The sequence below is a fragment of the Prunus persica genome, chromosome G6 (genome assembly GCF_000346465.2).
Source record: "Prunus persica cultivar Lovell chromosome G6, Prunus_persica_NCBIv2, whole genome shotgun sequence".
NCBI classification, from domain to species: Eukaryota; Viridiplantae; Streptophyta; class Magnoliopsida; order Rosales; family Rosaceae; genus Prunus; species Prunus persica.
Window position 1 is genome coordinate 13,394,859 of NC_034014.1, and position 18,863 is coordinate 13,413,721.

At 36.1% G+C, this 18,863-nt stretch overlaps 1 protein-coding gene and 1 long non-coding RNA gene across 2 annotated transcripts; one reads left to right on the forward strand and one right to left on the reverse strand.

Moving 5' to 3' along the window:
* LOC18775175 (molybdopterin biosynthesis protein CNX1) lies at positions 1,678 to 10,509 on the reverse strand. The gene is made up of 13 exons (XM_007204911.2): positions 10,155 to 10,509; positions 9,751 to 9,877; positions 8,940 to 9,070; positions 7,070 to 7,171; positions 6,850 to 6,933; positions 5,549 to 5,776; positions 5,182 to 5,372; positions 4,921 to 5,025; positions 4,459 to 4,767; positions 3,332 to 3,489; positions 3,121 to 3,227; positions 2,683 to 2,739; positions 1,678 to 2,040 (listed from the first exon to the last, which is right to left on the reverse strand). The coding sequence occupies exons 1-13, from the start codon at positions 10,359 to 10,361 to the stop codon at positions 1,822 to 1,824; spliced, it is 2,025 nt and encodes a 674-aa protein (XP_007204973.1). The 5' UTR covers positions 10,362 to 10,509; the 3' UTR covers positions 1,678 to 1,821.
* LOC109949917 lies at positions 11,664 to 12,624 on the forward strand. The gene is made up of 3 exons (XR_002272242.1): positions 11,664 to 11,863; positions 11,975 to 12,101; positions 12,177 to 12,624. It is a non-coding gene; the product is annotated as an uncharacterized LOC109949917 (long non-coding RNA).

Genomic DNA, 18,863 nt, shown 5'->3' on the forward strand with positions numbered 1-18,863 from the left:
TTTGTGCGAGTTTATGTTTTCTTAAGTATAAACCTTTTTCTTAAGGGTTATTCGTAGCAATGGTCGCTCAACTATATTCGAAGTTGCATTTTGGTCACTCAACTCAAATATTAGTTGTAGAGGGCGCTCGATTGGGTGTTGTAGAGGTCGCTCAATTGGGTGTTGTGTTGCACCATTAGTCCCTACCGTCAAGTTTGTGACTTTTTCTGTTTAAAATGATGATGTGACAATCATCTCTTAAATTATTGATGGGAAAATGTGACTTTTCAGTTAGGATTATTTGTAGCAATGATCTCTCAATTATACTTGGAGTTATATTTTGGTCACTCAACTCCAAAAAATAGTTAGAGGTCACTCAATTAGGTGTTGTGTTGCACTATTAGTCCCTTTCGTTAGAGAGACTTGACGGTAGGGACTAACGGTGCAACACAACACCCAATTGAGTGACCAAAATGCAACTCCAAGTATAGTTGAGGGATCATTGCTACAAATAACCTTTTTCTTAAGGACAACTTTAAACTCTCACTAATCATTTTCCAGCTGAATCACGGTTGTGTACTGATGGTTGGGTGGGCAGTTGGGTCTTGGAGTAGGGTAGAGTTTACTGCCAATTCCCCGGAGTAACACACAAGAACCCTTGGACCATCGAAGTGTTGTTTGTAAGAAATGGCATCTCCCTCCCTCAAACACCAGCCCAGCACCTTGTTGAGATTAAAACACGGGTTCTCGTGACTGAATGCCAAAAATGCAACGGCCTCGCCAAATGACTATGCCTAGTGGGGGGAGAAATAGGGTTTGGGATCTGGAAGGTTATGGAGGCAGTGGCTCATATGTCAACATTCAAAGGAGAAATTCTGGTTGTTTTTGCGTTTGTCATAACCATGGTATCTGTTTCAAAATCCTTAACGAGATAAACTTTGCTATTACGGGTTCATGAGTTTTTCTCTTCCAAACCCGCAAAACCATCTCTTAGCAGCCGTAAGCGCATATTCTTGCCTTTTGGAATTACTCTCATATGTGTTGAGCTCTCATGTCACAAACATCTTGTCGTGCTTCTTCCAATAAAATATCTCACTTATCATAGCGTAAAGCACCTCCAAAATGCATTAGGAGCCGCAAGAATCGCAAAAATGCTCCCTTACTCCGGATCAAGTTCCAGCAAGTTGAGAGCAAAATAAGAGTAGTTTGTGTCAACTACAGCCCCAACTTGCAGTTTATTTTCCGTATAAATTCTGAATAAGGAACATTAGTCTTCTCATACGTTCGTTAAAATAAATTCATTTTCGATGGACTTGGGTCTGCCCTGCAAGAGTCAGACTAACCAGTGGAATTTCCTGGAGTGGGTACCATTAACTGGACTTAGTGACCGGAATCTCCCATGGAACTGACACTGTCGATGTATGAAGTTCTAGACCAACGCTGAACCAGCACTCTGGTCAACCGCAGTTCAGCAAACATTTAGTGACGAATGACAGACTCCCGTCACTCATGCCAATTGTAGGGAAGAGCATACCAGTTACGCAAGCGAGAATCTGTGCGTTTTTAAAAAATATATATACACATGTTGTAGGTCAAAAGTTTTTAAGTATTTTGAAAAGTTGCCAGAGATGGAAGAATTGATTTTTTTTTTTTTTGGGGGGGGTGGGGGAAGGGGGTGCCGGCGGCTAAGCTCAGGTCTTTTGATTGTTGTAAACTTGTGAAGACATACATGTTTTATTTATCTATTATAAAGACAATTTTTACATTCTGTGAGATGCATAACAACAATACACAAGAAAGAAAGAAAGAAAGAAAGATGGCATGATATTTTATTCCTCCATATTACTGGCAACAAGAACAGCCGTGCTCTCTGCCAGTAGCAGAGGCCAACCTATGACTTTGTTCCCAAACATCCATGGACGCGGATTGTGCATGAGGGACATGTCGGGGATGTTTTTCTCTCTTGCCTCCCTTTATCTGCTTTAATCCATGTTTGAGGGCAGGCAACAACGCCTCCATGCACTCCGCAACCGCATTTGGATTTCCAGGCATGTTAATGATCTGAATATATGTATATAGTAAATAGTAAGAACAGACAATTGCATAATTAGGGAATGGAACCAAATGATCCATAAGATCCAGATTTCTAAGATATTGAAAATTGACAAATCATTCAACACAAAATAAAAAAGACTACCATGAGAGGCATGTTCAAAATATACTTGAGCATCAATGTAACATCAACAATGTTGAAATGAAACTAGTGCATTTGAATTTGCATGACTTACTATTATTTGATTACACCGCTAAGAAGCAAGTTCGAAATATACTTGAGCATCAATGTAACATCAACAATGTTGAAATGAAACTAGTGCATTTGAATTTGAATGACTTACTATTATTTGATTACTCCGCTAAAGCTTCAGTTTTTCTGCCTTTTATAAAGGATATAAATAATTTATTTCTGTTCTTTTCATTCAAGATCCAACGTCCGCCTTTATAGAGACGACATGCTTCAAGTAAATTTAGAAACCACTGTTATGCTTAAAGTTCAGTCATTATGAAGCATTTATTGCAACAGTAATCATTACAACCCTTGAATTACTTCCCATGTTTGTTTGAATATTCATCAAACTATAATTAACCATAATCATGATTTCCTACCTACCAAATGAAAGATAAGAATGCAAAATGAGGCCTTACCAATGTTGACCCTCTTATTCCTGCTGCAGATCGCGAGAGCATAGCAGTCGGTGTCACCTGTTTGAAACAAGGAAAAAGTAGAGTTTAAGCTAAACACAACTGTGATGCCAAGTCATCAACATAGGCAATTACATAACCACTCACTCAGACCGTAAGTGTGCATGGATAAGATATTAGAATAACAGAAACTAAAGATATTAGGCACCAAACTCCCCCTTAAAAGTCTGCACTTACAAACTACACCACAGCACACCCATGCTAAAGAGACGTAATAATTTGACTAACTTTAAATAATATTTTCATTCATTATCTAGTATTTCAGAGCAGATCCACCTCATTAGTTTTTATCCCCAACCAACTAAGATTTTCAACCAGCAATACAGTCAAAAGACATAGAAGTATACATTGCCATACATATACTCTAAGTATGAAGCTTACTTTTAAACTCGCTTGCATCATGACATGAACAAGACCAGGTGTTTCTTTCTCAATCAACTGTTTGGTCGCTTCCGGGGTTACATCTCGTGGGGTGAAGCCAGTGCCACCTAAATTTGAGAAAATATAACTATTTAAAGAATTCAAGAAAACTGTATTAAAGAAGTTCTACTTTACCAAAAGAAAGAGGCCAGCTAAAAAGCAAGAAAATCACCGAGGGTGAGGATGAGATCCATTTTATCAACATCACTCCATCTACTGAGAGCATCCTTGATTTGGCTTACATCATCCGGGACCACAGCTGTGGAAACAACCCTAGCTCCTCCCAACCTTTCTGAACAGGAATTTACAACTGAAACTCCCCTTGGACCGCTGCAAATTCAAGAACATTAAAGAAATAGTGGATGCAGGATGTAAAACAATGAAGAAGAAACATATAATCTGTTCAAATAAATTCTTACATGAAACAAAAATTCACAGAATTCAACCAAACTAAAGGTTTGAAACTTCTTCTCAAACAAAGGATGCATACATATCATTTTTCACATGTCGAAATGCTTGCTGAGAGAGATATAATTCTATGTTATGTGGTGTCGAGCATGAATGTTTCAGATACAAGCCCAAATGCTGGATTGGATTGGTCTGTTCTCTAAAAGTTTTTCCATGTTTTTGGGGTGTTTACTTACTAACCACAGCCGAGTTTTTTATACATAGGAAGAACATGTTAAAGTGAAGGTTCCATTAAATTGTTGCAAAGCATATAGTGCATCACATGTTGTACTTTGACAAGGAGCAACATCAGCTTTGCCTTGTTTCTTTGGCATCTATTAAGTGACCTTCTTGAAACAAACATTCAAAAAGGAGTATCTAGACGCAGTTGAGTTTGATTACTGTCTTCCTAACATGTAGAAAAATGTAACGATACTCTTTTGTACATTGAGCAACCAAAAGAAGACTTATTTCACAACTTATTGGGAAAAGGAGTAACAAAGTAATTTCTTTTAGGATAAAGGATCAATTGTTTAAAATAAAATTTTTTTTAAAAAAAGGTTAATCAAAGACTAAAATATTTCTCACAAGCATTTTACTTCAAAATTTAAAAAGAAAAGAAAACCAGACATTTAGTTAAACATACTATCTTAAACTCAGGTAACCAAACTACTATGAGCAGCACCCTTATCCAATAAGCATTAAGTATGAACACAAAATAAAGAGATGGGGAAACAAAATATTCTGAGGGCTTTGTATGTTTTCACCATGTGTCAAGTATTACAGGCCATTATCAGAAACTGCCGCATCCGTATCTCAACATAAGTAGGTATGTAGATGTAGGTATCATACCTTCTATCAGGCCCAGCCCCTGATGCAACAGTATCACTCACTGTAAGAATAGCTACTCTAAACTCGGCATTCTGCCACTCAGCTACAGTTGTTTCTTGCATTTTAAATCTTTGTAAAGGAGATGCTGAACCTGGTGATGAGGAACTTTCGAAAATAGCAGTACTACTTATATCAGAAATGATGATAGCTGGCACGGAAGTCCCAGCAGCTATTACACTGCCTGTTGCTGGCAGCTCCAACAAAGCATTAGCAGACTTCATACTTAAGATCCGACTGCTTCTCTGGTGGCCAGTACTCTCAGCAACAAAGCTGAAATGACAAGAGATAATTCTTGTTTTTCTAAATGTTCTTAATGCTACTGAGAAGGTTAAAACAGAAGGCACTTCGAGGATCCAATTAAGTCCCAACTCTGAAAGAAACTAAAATGAACAACTAATACAGCAAATTCCTTAAACAACGTACCCAGGATTTCCAAATCCATCATTTAATTCCCATCTAATGATAGCACGATGGAATTCTGGACGAGTGGGATCTGTCTTTATAGGCTGGAGAAGACGAGCGTGTACTCTACATGTAGAAACATAAAAAATATAAGGATGGCTGTTGTATATATGAATAGCTTAACAGAACCACTCCAGTAATAAGGGGGACAATAGAGAGAGATTAAGAAAGAAAGAGAGAGAGATAACAAATAATTAGAAATTCTTCAGAATTTTCAGCAACCTCAAAAGATGAGGATTTGCCCATCCAGCAAGGCGGCGGATGGTGGGTACCACAAACAAATGGAAGCAGACTAGAGAGCTAACTGGATTTCCAGGCAAACCGAATGCAAAAATTTTTTTCATTGTCATACTCTCTGCAGGTTCAGAATTGATCTCCGCAAAATTCAAAGGTTTCCCTGGTTTCATCCAAACCTGAAGAGCCAGTTAAATACCAAACTAACATGATATCATATGATATATAACTATATCGAACCACTTTTCAGTTCAACACAGCATCACAATTGACATTTGGTTCCACCAACCATCCTATGAGGGTATAAAAAGTTTTAAAGGAAAATCTACAAGCAATGACTGCAGAGTCAGTCTACCTTACTGAAATGCACTGTCCCTCTCTTTCGAAATAGTAGTTTGACATAGTCCTTGTCTCCCATGGAAACACCTCCAGATGTAAGAAGAATATCAACTCCAGAGGATATGACAGTATTCATGATATTCTCCAGTACTTCTTCATCATCTCTAGCAATTCCCAAGTCAAGAACTTTGCAATGATGCTGTACTGAAGCTGCCAGTATCATAGCACGGTTGGAGTCCCTAATCTGCACAAGAACTTGATCAGCCTATTTGCTAAAATGTGTAGATACTACATGATGGGTAGCAACATCCTTGATATCAACCCATGATAATACAATCTAATAAATCCTAAATGCAAAATAACTACCCTTGTCTCGTACTGTGATGACCATAGAACAATTTTTTTTCTTTCTTTCTGCCAATATATTCTCTGAACATTAGTAAGTAAGATCTTGATGAAGCAGGACACTCTCTTATTTTTAAAGGCCAACACTTCCTCATTGCGTCCTTAATCATACTGAAGCCTAAAAGAATCAGCCTAACCCCAAACCAAAGAAGGAAATAAGTATGACTTCATCGACCATTAACCTAATAAGAAACCTAACTGATGCAAGACACGTAGGACCTAAATTTATTAGTTTCCTAATATATTTGTTAGTTTCCTAGATTCTCTAGTTTTCCAAATTCTAGTAGGATTTCTACTTTTCCAGATTTCCCGATTTCTAGTTTTAAGTTTCCTATTTTATTTGGGTTAGGATTTCTGTTTAAGCAAGGGATTTTTATCCTATTATGTCTAGGTTTTAGTTTGCTATAAATAACCCCATGTAGTTCTTTAAAATTCAGATTTGAATGTTGAGTAAAGCTTTTCCTAGAACTCTCTGATTTCGTCCCTTCGATCTATATTTTCTTCTCCTCTATCTCCGATATTCTTCTTTGTTCTACTGTTTCTGCCCCTCATCTCGTCTCTTCGATCTATATTTCTTCTCCTCGATCTCTTATATTCTTCTATGTTCGATTGTTTAAGTGCTTAATCTAATACCTACGGGCTGTACTACATCACTAACATTTTGAAGTTTTAAGCTGTGTTTAATGTACAATTTTCCAGCCAATAATGGCTTAAAGCTTACATTTAAAAGCCTTGCCCTGGTACCTAATTGTTATTTGTAGACTTTTTAAAACTAAATTGGTCCCTCACTATTTACTGTGAATTTATTTATTTATTTTTGGTACTACAAAGTGAAAGAAATTAATCATTGAGAGAGAGAGAGAGAGAGAGAGAGAGAGAGAGAGAGAGAGAATTTCCAATAGCTTCCAGTACCTGGCCACGACTTAAACAACCTGTTGTTGGCTCTACAAGTTCATCTCCTGTGGAAAGCACACCAATTGTTGGGGCGGGATAAACCTACATGACATATTAGCTCTCAGCGTCAATCTGTCTTATTTATTGATAGGAAATACAAGTTTCATTAATAAGACAAATACATGACACATTAGCTTTCAATGACAATCCTTAACACAAAAGTAAATATTTTTAATACCTTCACCACTGTCGCTCCCACAGTAGCAAGCAAACCAATTTCTGAAGCACCAATTCTTTGCCCAGATATCAATACTATATCATCTTTCTCAATATCACATCCCTAGAAAACAAATTTTCAAATAGCTTTTAAAATTTCAGTAGATCAAACAAGTATTGCAAGTTTGCAAAATGTATATATTTGTTTCTTATTAGATCATGATAGTGAACCAAAGACGGAAAGACAAATGAATATATTGATCAAGGAGCCATGCTAGAGAGTTCCAAAAAAACTCGAAATACACCAAATCTTTATTTTCCACTTTTAGCCCTCGGTCAAACCCATAACACATTAACTGTCCATCTTTCTTCCATTATTCAATTGGAGCTATACGGTCAGACCAGGTTGTCTTCAATCAAGTTTATCTACTAAAGGAACTAATAACACTAAGCCTCCCATGGCCATTTTATCGACCAGTGTACCATCATCAGGAGGTTGTCCTCAGACAAGTTTGAGGACTGTCTTGATAATTGCTGTATTGCTAATTTGTGGCACCTTTCTGGTTTTGCTCCTTAGAGTAGTGTTTGATTTGCTTTCCTTGGTGGTGGCTTTGGTGCCAGCCTGGAAGATTCTTCAAACATAATAGTATAAGCAGAACAAACAGTCAAATGTAGTGCAGAAACTAAAGAGATTCAAGTTTGAGTGTTTGTGTCCTTATTACTCGGAGCCGCCAGTGGTATTTTCATATTTGGGAATGTTTGGTTGCAGGACTAGTTCTAGTATCTTGGCTTATTCTAATCTTGATTGAGTTTAGTATGGGTATACTCAGTTGTTAGAAGTCCTTGTCTGAATACGATTTCTCTAGTTGCCCTCATTGTACTATGAGTTGCCTCTATATAAGGAATTCTTTGTCTGAGAAACATAGAAAACTTAAATTAATGAAATTTCAGATTTTTGCTTCAGGTTAATGGTGAGATGCCATTTAAGTTCCAGGTGAGACTCCTAGGAGGCCTTAGATAAATTCTAAGGTTTTGTTCTTCTTTCTCTACTTCCTACTTTTACCCGGCAAGTGATCCAACCTATCTCAACCCAATTACCACAAATCAAATAAAGTGTTACCCCTTTGAAATCTTTGGATATGGAAGTCCAAAGAGAAGCTAAAATGGCAATTTTACTTCAGATCCAACCAGCTCTTCACTTCTTCCTACAGAAGTCCTCACATTTCAAGCAATACCTAGACCTGAATACACCCTAAAAATCCTATTCTGCAAACCCCAATACCACCCGAGATGAAAACTAAACGCACCTAAAATAAAAAATAAAGGAATCAAAATACTGTTCAAGGTTGAAAAGACCGGAACAGCAACCATGTGCCTTTCAAGTCTTAAGTCATAAACTATCTAAGAAGCCTCATTTTACCATCAATTCATCCCAAAGCTCAAATATCCTTTAGCATTATATCCTAAAGGTAACCAAATTTATAGTAGGTAAACTAAATACAAGAGTTGTCCCTGCATCACAAAAGCACAGAATTCGGGTCCACGAGTGAAAACATCACAAAGTGCTCGTTCCTTATAAAATTAGAAAAATAAAACCTTAACCAATATGTACCTTTGCAACTTTGTTCACAAAGTAAAAGAAACTAGGTCAGCTAATGTGTCTTAAGAGTGAAAACATCTATCTATGCATTTCACCATGATAATTTGAGAAAAAGAAAGTAACTGGACGAATTACAAATGAGATAAGTAAACGTAAATTATATTAGTGACTCTGGTTTTATATAATAATAATAAATTTGAACAGTGAACATTGTGTATACGCATATCTACTCCACCACACAAAATTTTGACATTTTAACTCTCATAACTTTAAGCAAGGAATGATATCATACCACTGGACGAATATCAACTCCTTTGCTTGTTTGTGCCAATATTCTTACTTTCCTTGATTCAAGTGAAAGCCCTTCAATTTGTTCAGTGTCCTCAACTTGTACAACTGCATCAGCACCATCAGGTATTTGTCCTAAAAGAAAGCACACCAGGAGAACAGGTTAAAAGCAAAAAGACCAATATGTTGGGAGCAAGAACGCCTTCAGAAAGACCAACTAATGATGTCTATGGTAGAAAATTGAGAGTATGACCAAACGTTGAAAAATCACTTTATGATCACAGAAAAACTGAGCAGTCAGTGAATTCATCGATCCAGGTTTTCTAGAAAGATTATTTATACATGTATATATAAGATGTATAATACTTTGAAAACTAGTTTTTAGGAAATGTACAAGTAATATGAATAAACCATGAACCAAACAAAAACATAAATAAATCAACAATAAGGTACAAAATCAAATAATTTATCTAGAATGCACTATTCTCACAGAGTGGCTCATTTGAAATTGTCTAGCGAGCCTGGAGTTGACATACTATTTATTTTCTGTTGGAGTACATTACAACACTATGGTAGCTTTTGTTTGTAATTAATTAAATATCAGCTAGATCATTTGATCAAATAATTCAAGTCATTAACCATAAAATCTTTAATTTTCTTTCCTCAAAATGATATTTGACCTTCCCTAGTATTGCACACTACACAACTAACCACCAAAGAAAAAAGGGTCAGAAATACAAACATTTCCAAGGCATCCATACAACTGACAAATTAAATCTGTATTTTTTTCATATTAAGGGGAAAAAAGGGCAAACCTCCAGTGGAAACATATGCTACAGTTCCAGGAGTGACGGTGATGCCAAGTCCATCGTCCCCAGCTCTTGCTTCAGCAATCACAGGATACTCACCAGGCCCATCTGAAGCTACCACTGCATATCCATCCTGAGCATGTCCGCCAATTCATATACAACCCCAAAAAAAAAAAAAAAAAATGTCAACTCAAGCATTCCAATTCCCAAAAATATTAATTGAATCCATAAAACTATGAAAATCCATGTTAATTGGTTAGTTTAGAGACTCAAACAGAACACTTAATAGTAAATAATAAGATTTTAAACATACATATAAAAAAACACAAATCGTATTTACATATTATTCAATATTATTCAAAGAAGTGAACAATTTCAAATGAAACAGTAATGAGTTTCTTTCTAGTAACCTTGACGGAGGCAGGGTAAGGAGGCAAAGGGTCTCTGGCGCGAATGTCCTCGGCCAGCACCTTCCCAAGCGCATCGTGGAGGGGCACGGTGACAGGTGGCAGCCGCTGGACCACTCTCAGCACAGTTTCTAGAGCTTCTTCTACTGAGACCACTTCGGGTTTGGTGCTACTGTCGGTAAGTCCGGTTTCTCCTCTCGTCTCCTCCATTTGGGACTGTCGAGTAACGCAGGGGTCGCTCGCGTTTTGAATAATAAGGTGTGACTATTGAGCAACGCAAGGGGCGACAACGAAGAGAGGGTTTATTTTTGGGTACGAAGTTTGACTATTTTATCACACACACCCATATCTAAACAAAACATCCCCATCCACTTTGGGAAAATGATCTTTTCTTCTTCATTGTTTTTTATTTTTATTTTTTAATGGTAAATGATTTTTTATCTATATATATAAAGTAAAAGATAGAGAATAGTGAAACATTTAAAATACCAAAAAATGTCATTAGTTAATTCAAACATTAAAAATTAAAATTATTAATAAATGAAGATAATACGGTAAATTCACATTCTTTCATATCAAAAAAATTAAAATTAAAAACAAAATAAGATAATAGGTCATACTTTTCTTAATTCTAAAAATAAAAATAAAAAATCACGCATGTGCCAAGGGGCTAGTAAGGTAATAATATTATATTCTCGTGGTATAAAATAGGACAAGGTATGCATACAATAAAAAAAAAACTAGCCTCTTCGCCTTGCTTCTGCGCGAGAGGTTTTTTTTTTAATTTAAAATTTATTTTAGAATTAAAAAAGATAATGAGTAGTTGTGTTCCATAAAAATAAGATCAATTATCTTAATTTTCTTTTAATTTTAATTTTTTTAATATTAAAAAGTGTGAATTTACCATATTATCTTCATTTAATTAATAATTTCAATTCTTAATGTTTGTATTAACCAAGGACATTTTTTGATATTATGAATGTCTTACCATTCTTTGCATTTTGCTTTATATATATATATATATATATATATATTAAAAGCTAAAATGTAAAAACAAGTTTAAAGAGTTAGTTTTTTTTATTAAAAAAAAATTTATATAAGTAGAATTTGAGCCATCGCGTGTCTACAAACTCGTGAGAGTGAGGTCTACACAAGGGTGCAACTCAAATTCCCAAAACTTGTCCCCAAAGAAAAGTGACCATTATGCCCTTACCTCTAAGGTAAAAAATGTTAATTCATATTTGAATTTCAAAATTTTAAGAAAATTTTGGGACGGGATGTTACAAATTGAACTTAAACCAAAGAAAACACGTTGGAATTGAAACATTTGAAATATGGGTTAATTACAATTTTGGTCATTGGGGTTTGGCCCGATTTTAGTTTCGGGCACCGCACTTTTAATTTTCCGATTTTGGTCATCACATTTTGCATCGTTAACAAATCAAGTCCAATTGGGAATTCCGTAAGTTAAGACACAGGTGATGCGTGTGTGCTGGGGTATTATTACCCTTTCGCCTCAAGCGCTTAATCAAAAAACTACTTTCGAGAGCGACTTTTCCCCAAAAAAGCGTTAGGGTTCTGAAAGTTGGGGAAAAGGCTGGTCGATTTCAAGGTATAGGGTTCGATATCATCAAATCGATGAAGATTTAATAGGCGAAGTCACGATTTGAAAGGGAATCATCAATTCATGTAGGAATTCATCCATTTTAGGGGTAATTTCTTGTCTGATATGGTTATATGTCGATTTCAGTTTCTAAATTTGCTTATTTCTTGTATTTTTTATTTTTTATTTCAATTGTTACAATTAGGTTTCTTTCTTGTAGTTTGCAGATGTCTACTTCATCTTCTCATGGATTGAGATGCCTTTTATGTGGAGCTGAAATGAAATTACTTCTATCAACTACAGAACAACATTACAACAAATATTTCTAGAAGTGTACAAGGAAATATGTAAGGCCTGGTTTTGAATCAATTTTATTTTATTATATGGATGTTGTGGTTATGCAAAGTGGTTGTATGATGTAGGGAGGTGTTGGATGCAAAGGTTTCGTATTGTGTAATGATGTTGACAACACAAAATAGAGGGAAAATATCATCTTTAACGACTCACAATGGATGGAAAACAATGGTAGCAAGGGCGTGGTGTTTCAATCTATGCAGCTACAAGTTGGAGATGTTTTGAATTTGCTGAAAGGAATAAAAGAGATGTTGTTAATCATTTGTATCTTGATTGCTGTCAATGTTGTTTTCAATTTAGTTATAAAAAAAAATGAGGTGCTTAGATGGTGCTTCAATTTGAGTAAAGACATGTTTTGGTTGTAACATTCTACTCAAATGTTTTGGTTGTAACATTGTGATCAAAATTTGGGGAAAGACATGTCTCAGAGGTTATAAATTTCTAGTCATGAAGTGAAAACATTCAGCTCTTGTGTAAAGAAATGGAATGGAAACATACACATGGTGTAGTACACAAACCAACATACGCATGTTGTTGTACACAAACTTGGACATGAGTCACAAAATAAGCCAAAATACAGTGTCTTTATAAGCAACATACATATGCTGCAGTACACAGACTTTGTCATGATTCACAAAACAAGCCAAAATACAATGTCTTTAGAAGCAATATACACATGCTGCAGTACACAGACTTGGCCCTAGTTCCCAAAATAAGGCAAACTACAATATCTGGTTTAGGCAGTACACAAACTTGGACATGGTTCACAAGATAAGGCAAAATACATATCCTGAATTATATCAGTCTACATCAAAAAGTCTCATACCTTTAAAAATTAGGTCTGCTCCTTCTTCGGAATAGGCATGCCTTGCTTTTTAGTAGCTGCCTTTCCTGGTGGTTTCCATAGAGCAAAATTTCCAGTTTGCCTCAGTCCACTAGAAGCATATGCATTCTGACTTTGACTCTGGCAACATTCCATAACAAATCTTTCAAAGTCTTTCCCTTATGCAATGTTTTGAAATTCCCATAAAGATGTCTGACACACCATCTATGTTCTATTTCAGGCACAAATAAATCAAATTCAGTATTTTATCCCTATAATATTTAACTAAGCATATTAAACCCTAAAGATTAAACTAAGAATATAAAAAAACATAGAATATTTTACTACCTTTTGTCGGTCTAAAATGAAAGTCCATCCATGTTTACTAGCATGACCCAAATCCTCAATAAGCAATTGAAGGAACCAACACCATGTTTCTTTGGTCTCCAACTAAGCCACAAAATAAGCAATTGGGTACATATTGTCATTTGCATTAATACCCACTGCCATAAGTAATTGACCTATCATACATTAACATAGTTAGTGCAACATAGATTCACATGTTTTGAATAATAAATTGCCCTATGATAATATAGTTATAATAAGAAAAACAGAAGAAGATTCATACCTTGGAATGTGTTCTTCAAATGACACCCATCAACACCTATGATAGGTCTACATCCAGCTAAAAAGCTTTTTTTGCTGGCATCCAAACACACATAAAGCCATTGGAAATAAGGGGCTTCAATTTTCATCATCATAGCGTTGCCCACATTGGTTTCCCTAACCTCTGCTGTAACACCCCCGACCCAACAAATTGTTTCTATTTAATTATTTAATTGTGTAATTACATTTTTGCCCTTGGGGATAGGGGCACTTTAGTCACTTTTTGTTTGGAAAGGAATTTGGGGAATTGAGTAGTTCCATTGCGTAGAGCTTGTGAATATGAGTTCATAGACATGTGTCAGGTTCAATTCAGAGTTAAAACAAAGAAGTTATGATCTACATAAGTGTAGTGGCATAACCGTAAATATTGCGAAGTCCCAATTTAAGTATAAGACCCGATTCTTTTTTTTTTTTTTTTCTGGTATTCTCTCTCTCTCTCTCTTCACGGTGAATAGTAACGCCGCCGCTTCCCATTCAAATTTCAACGCCGTGTCACCTTAGTTGCAATCGCAACCTAAAAAAGAAAAAAAAGAACATATATATGGAGCTATGTTGACTGGCGTACATCTTGTTGACCAAATGATCAGGTATACCGGGCCACGTATCATCCTCTCTGTCGTAAGTCAGGGCGTCCATAACATAAAGTTATTACTTTCACATCTCTTTCTAGATATCTTTAGATAGAGAGAGAGAGAGAGAGAGAGAGAGAGAGAGAGAGAGAGAGAGAGAGAGAGAGAGCAACTCGACTGTGCGTTACATGTGCTCTAAAGGCCACACTCCACCTTTCTTCCCAACACTTGGTCCATTTGTATTTGTAAATCCCATGAAAGCCCAAATCTCTTGCCCAAATCGGTCATCCAAACAAGCCCTTCATTTTTTAAAAAAAATTTGGAGACAAAAATTTCCACAAAGAAAGAAATTCCACAGAAAAATAAGGCTGTATTCAATTAAGATGCTAGAGCATTTTAAAAGAATTTTTTTAAGTGCCAAATTTCTTGGAACTCTATGGAACTTTTAGATTTCACATAGACTTGAGAAGAGTTCTACATGATTTTATTATAAGATTTGCCTGGTTTTTATTCCAGACTTCTATAATTTCTTTAAAGTGCTGCTAAACGAACCCTAAAATTAACTTAATACACCCTACTACCAAACTATTTATTGAATTACTAATTTACCCTAATATAAAATGACCAAAAATGATATATTTAATTGTAAAACAAATGTAATTATAATAAGTACACCCTACTCACCATCTTCAACCCTAATCAAAAAAAATGTTGTCACTTATTGATTCCAGTATGCAACTAATAAAAGAAAAATAACAACAACAACAACAAAAAGAAACCCCACCACCTTGGCTTCATTTATACATATGGCATGTTTACTAATTCATAATTAGATTAGAATGAATGGAATAGAGGATGAATTGAATTGAGGAGGAGTTGGATTGTGGAGAATTAGATTCCGGATTCCTATTGAAGTTGTTTACTAAATCATATGGAATTGGGGTACGAGTGGTACTAATTACTAAAATATCCTCGATGTTGGGTTAAAGTAGATGTCAAATTTTGAATTTTGAAAATTGTGTGAGGATATAATAGGTAAAAAATATGAATTCCTAATGGGTTAGTTCTCCAGGAATTAGAATACCACCTCTCACCCAAGAATTGAATTCCTCCAAAATCAGGAATTCAATTCCTAATTTTGTATGGGTCCCCCTTACTTTTCAATTCCTTGATGTGAAGTAAACACAGGAATCCTCCGTAGGTGGAATTCAATTCCTGATGAAAATTCCAATTCCTGATTAGTAAACACACCATTAGTTTCAAGAGAGGGCAACATTCATCTTCTTTGGGAACACACCCAGGCAAGTCAAAGAGCACGATGACATGAATTTGGCTCATATAAGTAGGAAAGCTCTTTGAGATTGATCGAGATGGAAATGACATTATCTTGGATTTAGTTGACATGATGAATAAAAGAATATAAGTGCTAGCCCACTTGATGTACGATGGTCAAGATGATAATCTAGGGGTACGACAGGGGGTTGGCTACCTTGATAAATTTTCGGGGTCTTGGGTCTGGGGCTGGGTACGTACAAAGGGATGTGTGGGATGGAGGGTGTAGAACTTGGAGATGGGTGGTGGTGGAGGAAGGAATGGGCAGGCCGTGGGTGGGGTTTGGGTGTGGAGGCGGTTGTGGGAGGAGAGGGAGAGTGGGGGACTGGGTAGGTTTTTTATATATTTTAGTTTTATAAATAAATATTTTCAATTATTTCATTTGTATCCATGGGTATTTTTGGTAGTTAAATAGGGTGTACTTAGTTAATTTTATATTTTAATTTAAATATTATAGTGCACTTAGATCTTATGGTGTACTCAGTTAATTTTAGGGTTTGTTTAGCAACACTCTTTCTTTAACATATTTCTTTAGACGGATGCTAACTTTGGCATCCTTAAGCAGACAATCAAAAAGCCAAGAAGAGATGTTTGCTTTCCGTCGAGTAGTAAGTGGTGCTCTGTTTCTTTAAAACATTTGTTTTTTCATTACTCTCTCATTTGGTGCTATATAAAAAGTGTGGTGCAATAGCTATATGATTTCAGAAGAAACTTCGGATATTCCTTTTTTTTTTTTTTTTTTTTTCTTGTGGTTACTGAAATCTTTCCAAATATATGAATTTTTTAATACACCTAGATTTTATTGAACTTTTTTATAATGCTAATTGAATACACTCATATTTGTATGGACCTTTTGTTCACCCGTTTTATATTTGTTCCTGTGATGGTAGGGTAAAGTTCCCCATTGTCTTGAAAATTATTGACTGGTCAACAAGTCAACTTTCTTTTGTGTGCGAGTGTGCCACTGCTAGCAGTGAAAACCCTAGCAGACTTCTTAAAAATAGATAACTTGCGCCCCAAGTTACTGATTTCTAAACAAGTGATTGTGAATTTGGGGTGAGGAATATCTCCTAAGTAAGTTCTTTTTTTGCCTCAAATTGGTGAGGACTTCACAATTTTTCACAGTACAAAACTGGTGGTTTTGGCCAAAATGAATGATAAGAAAGTGAACTGTTTTAGGCAGAACTGCCTTTTACAAAGCTCAAAAGGGAAGACCGACTCTAAAAAGACAAAAAGAGCGTTGGACTTCAATTTCTACCTGGATAGATGCTTCTGATCCGGGCTGGACTGGGTATGTCTGTGCTGGATTGGACCATCAACACCTTCAACTATCAAGTTTCAGCTGTAAATCGATACCAATGTTTGAGTGTGGCAGAGTTTTAATCTATTTCAAGCCTTGGAAGGCTTTTTGCACGGGCAGAATTGGAACCTCTTCAGTCTAGAAGGGGCAGAAGTGGCTGGATTTGATGATTACTGAGCTGGAACTGCACGATGATACCTATTCTGCTTGATCAAGGCTTTCCATAAATATGTTGAGGTTTTCATATTTGTAAAACCCGAACTCTGCTTGATTTGGCTTATGCTGAACCAAATTTGTAACGAGAGAAATCTCGCTTTGAGTGACTATTTCTCTGAAACTAGACTGAAGTTGGAGATTCTGGATTATAGCTTACTTGTTTCTTGTGGCTCGATGAGCTTTTGGTTGCTTCAGTGTTTTGAAGGCTTTTGAGATCAAGTGATCATTTTGAGTTTTTGTTTTTAATTGATTTTTTGGCTGTCCTTTAATCTGTTCATCTCCTATCATATTTATAGAAAAATGCTGGAGTGGAATTTCTAATTTTTTTAATAATGGGCCACAAATTTTCTAAAAGCAAGATCTTTCATTTTAAATGTCAAAGAAAAAGGGGAATTTTATCAATTCTGGCAGACAAACCATCAATAGTCAGTTCTTTATGGTGATCACTTCTCTGCTTTTTTGAAAGAAAACCTAATCCCTTTTTGATCTTTAACTCCTCTTTGTAAGAGTTCAATATGCCATGATGGTTAGTTTGATTTTCTAGATGAACAACTCCCTGCACCCTACTTATCTCTTTAGAAAATATAGTCTGCTTATCTCTTAAAAATTATGCCTATCCTGATGCAGAATTTATATAGAAAGGGACTCTGATATTCTTTTGACTTAAAAGGCTGGAGACATTTGCCTGTTTAAGACCTGCCTTCATTAATTCCCTATCAATCTAGTTGAAATTGCTGACTTTTCAAAGTCAGGTAGTCACATGGGTTTGCTTCCATTTTGGGCTTTTCTCTTCTCATTTGATCATGCCAAGCCCAGGTTGAGTTTTGGGCCTGTGGGCTGATTTCTCTTCTCTGTTTTCCAAAGCCCAAGTTTATTCTCGTGGGTTGACAGGTCCTGGGCTGGGTTTTCTCGATTTTGGGCTCTTGATTCCAATTTAAACGAAAAAAGTCCAAACTACTTGGATTCTGATATTGCTTCGTCTTTCTGGGCCTCCAGCGTTGGGTTGGGTGTGCAGAATTTTGGCCCAAACACCTTTTAAAGTTAATACAAGTCTGAATTGAATACACCTAGACTTGTAGAAACTCTTTTAAAGTTCGTATAAATCCAAATTGAATACAACCGAATTTTTAAAATCTTTTTAAACTCTCTAGAATCCTAATTGAATCCCCTAAAGCAACGGAGCATTATCGAAGGTCAAGCAATGCTGTTACATATTCGAAATACAAAAATCTATACAATAATCCCTTGAGTGAAAAATTGATTAGATGGAGAAAAAAAATCACCGAAAATTTCCGATTGATGATGTAGAGTTGGTTGAGAGAAGAGATGGAGTGGGAGGATGGAAGACTGGAATGGAGCTTGTTGCTAAAAGAGAAATTGGGAAGAAGCACTTTGAGAAGCAAAAACTGTGGTGAGGCTTAAAATTTCTAAATGCAATCTCAAACGCACCACTCTCCAACTTAACCTCTATCGTTGTCCACCATCTCAACCTTTCTCTTCCTCGATTTCAAGCTTCTCTGTCTCTCTTTGCTCTCTCTAGCTCTCGTTTTGAATTGTTGAATTGTTACCTTGACTATCTAAAACCCTAGCTAGCTTTTCTCATAGTTGTGATCTTCTCTGAATTTCTTTGGTAACTTTTGTGGTTTCGAAGGAGGGAAAAATGTCAACCGAATTGTCCCTGAAATCGTCGTGCAGCGGATGTCGACGTTAGAATTATACAGAAGCAATTGCAAGCACATGACTCTATGCCTGTCCCTGTGGCAAAACCATGGCTCAAAACCGCGCCAAATGCTTTGAATGTGGCGCCATTGTCACTCGCTTAATTCGAGTTCTCTCTCTCTCTCTCTCT

Bases quoted from the DNA above. Each gene is read 5' to 3' on its own strand.
- LOC18775175 (XM_007204911.2), bottom strand. From the start codon at position 10,361: ATGGAGGAGACGAGAGGAGAAACCGGACTTACCGACAGTAGCACCAAA. The intron at 6,934-7,069 runs GTATTAAAAATA...TATGTCATGTAG, and splicing joins TGGGAGCGACAGTGGTGAAG to GTTTATCCCGCCCCAACAAT. The intron at 3,490-4,458 runs GTATGATACCTA...TTGAATTTGCAG, and splicing joins GGGGCTGGGCCTGATAGAAG to CGGTCCAAGGGGAGTTTCAG.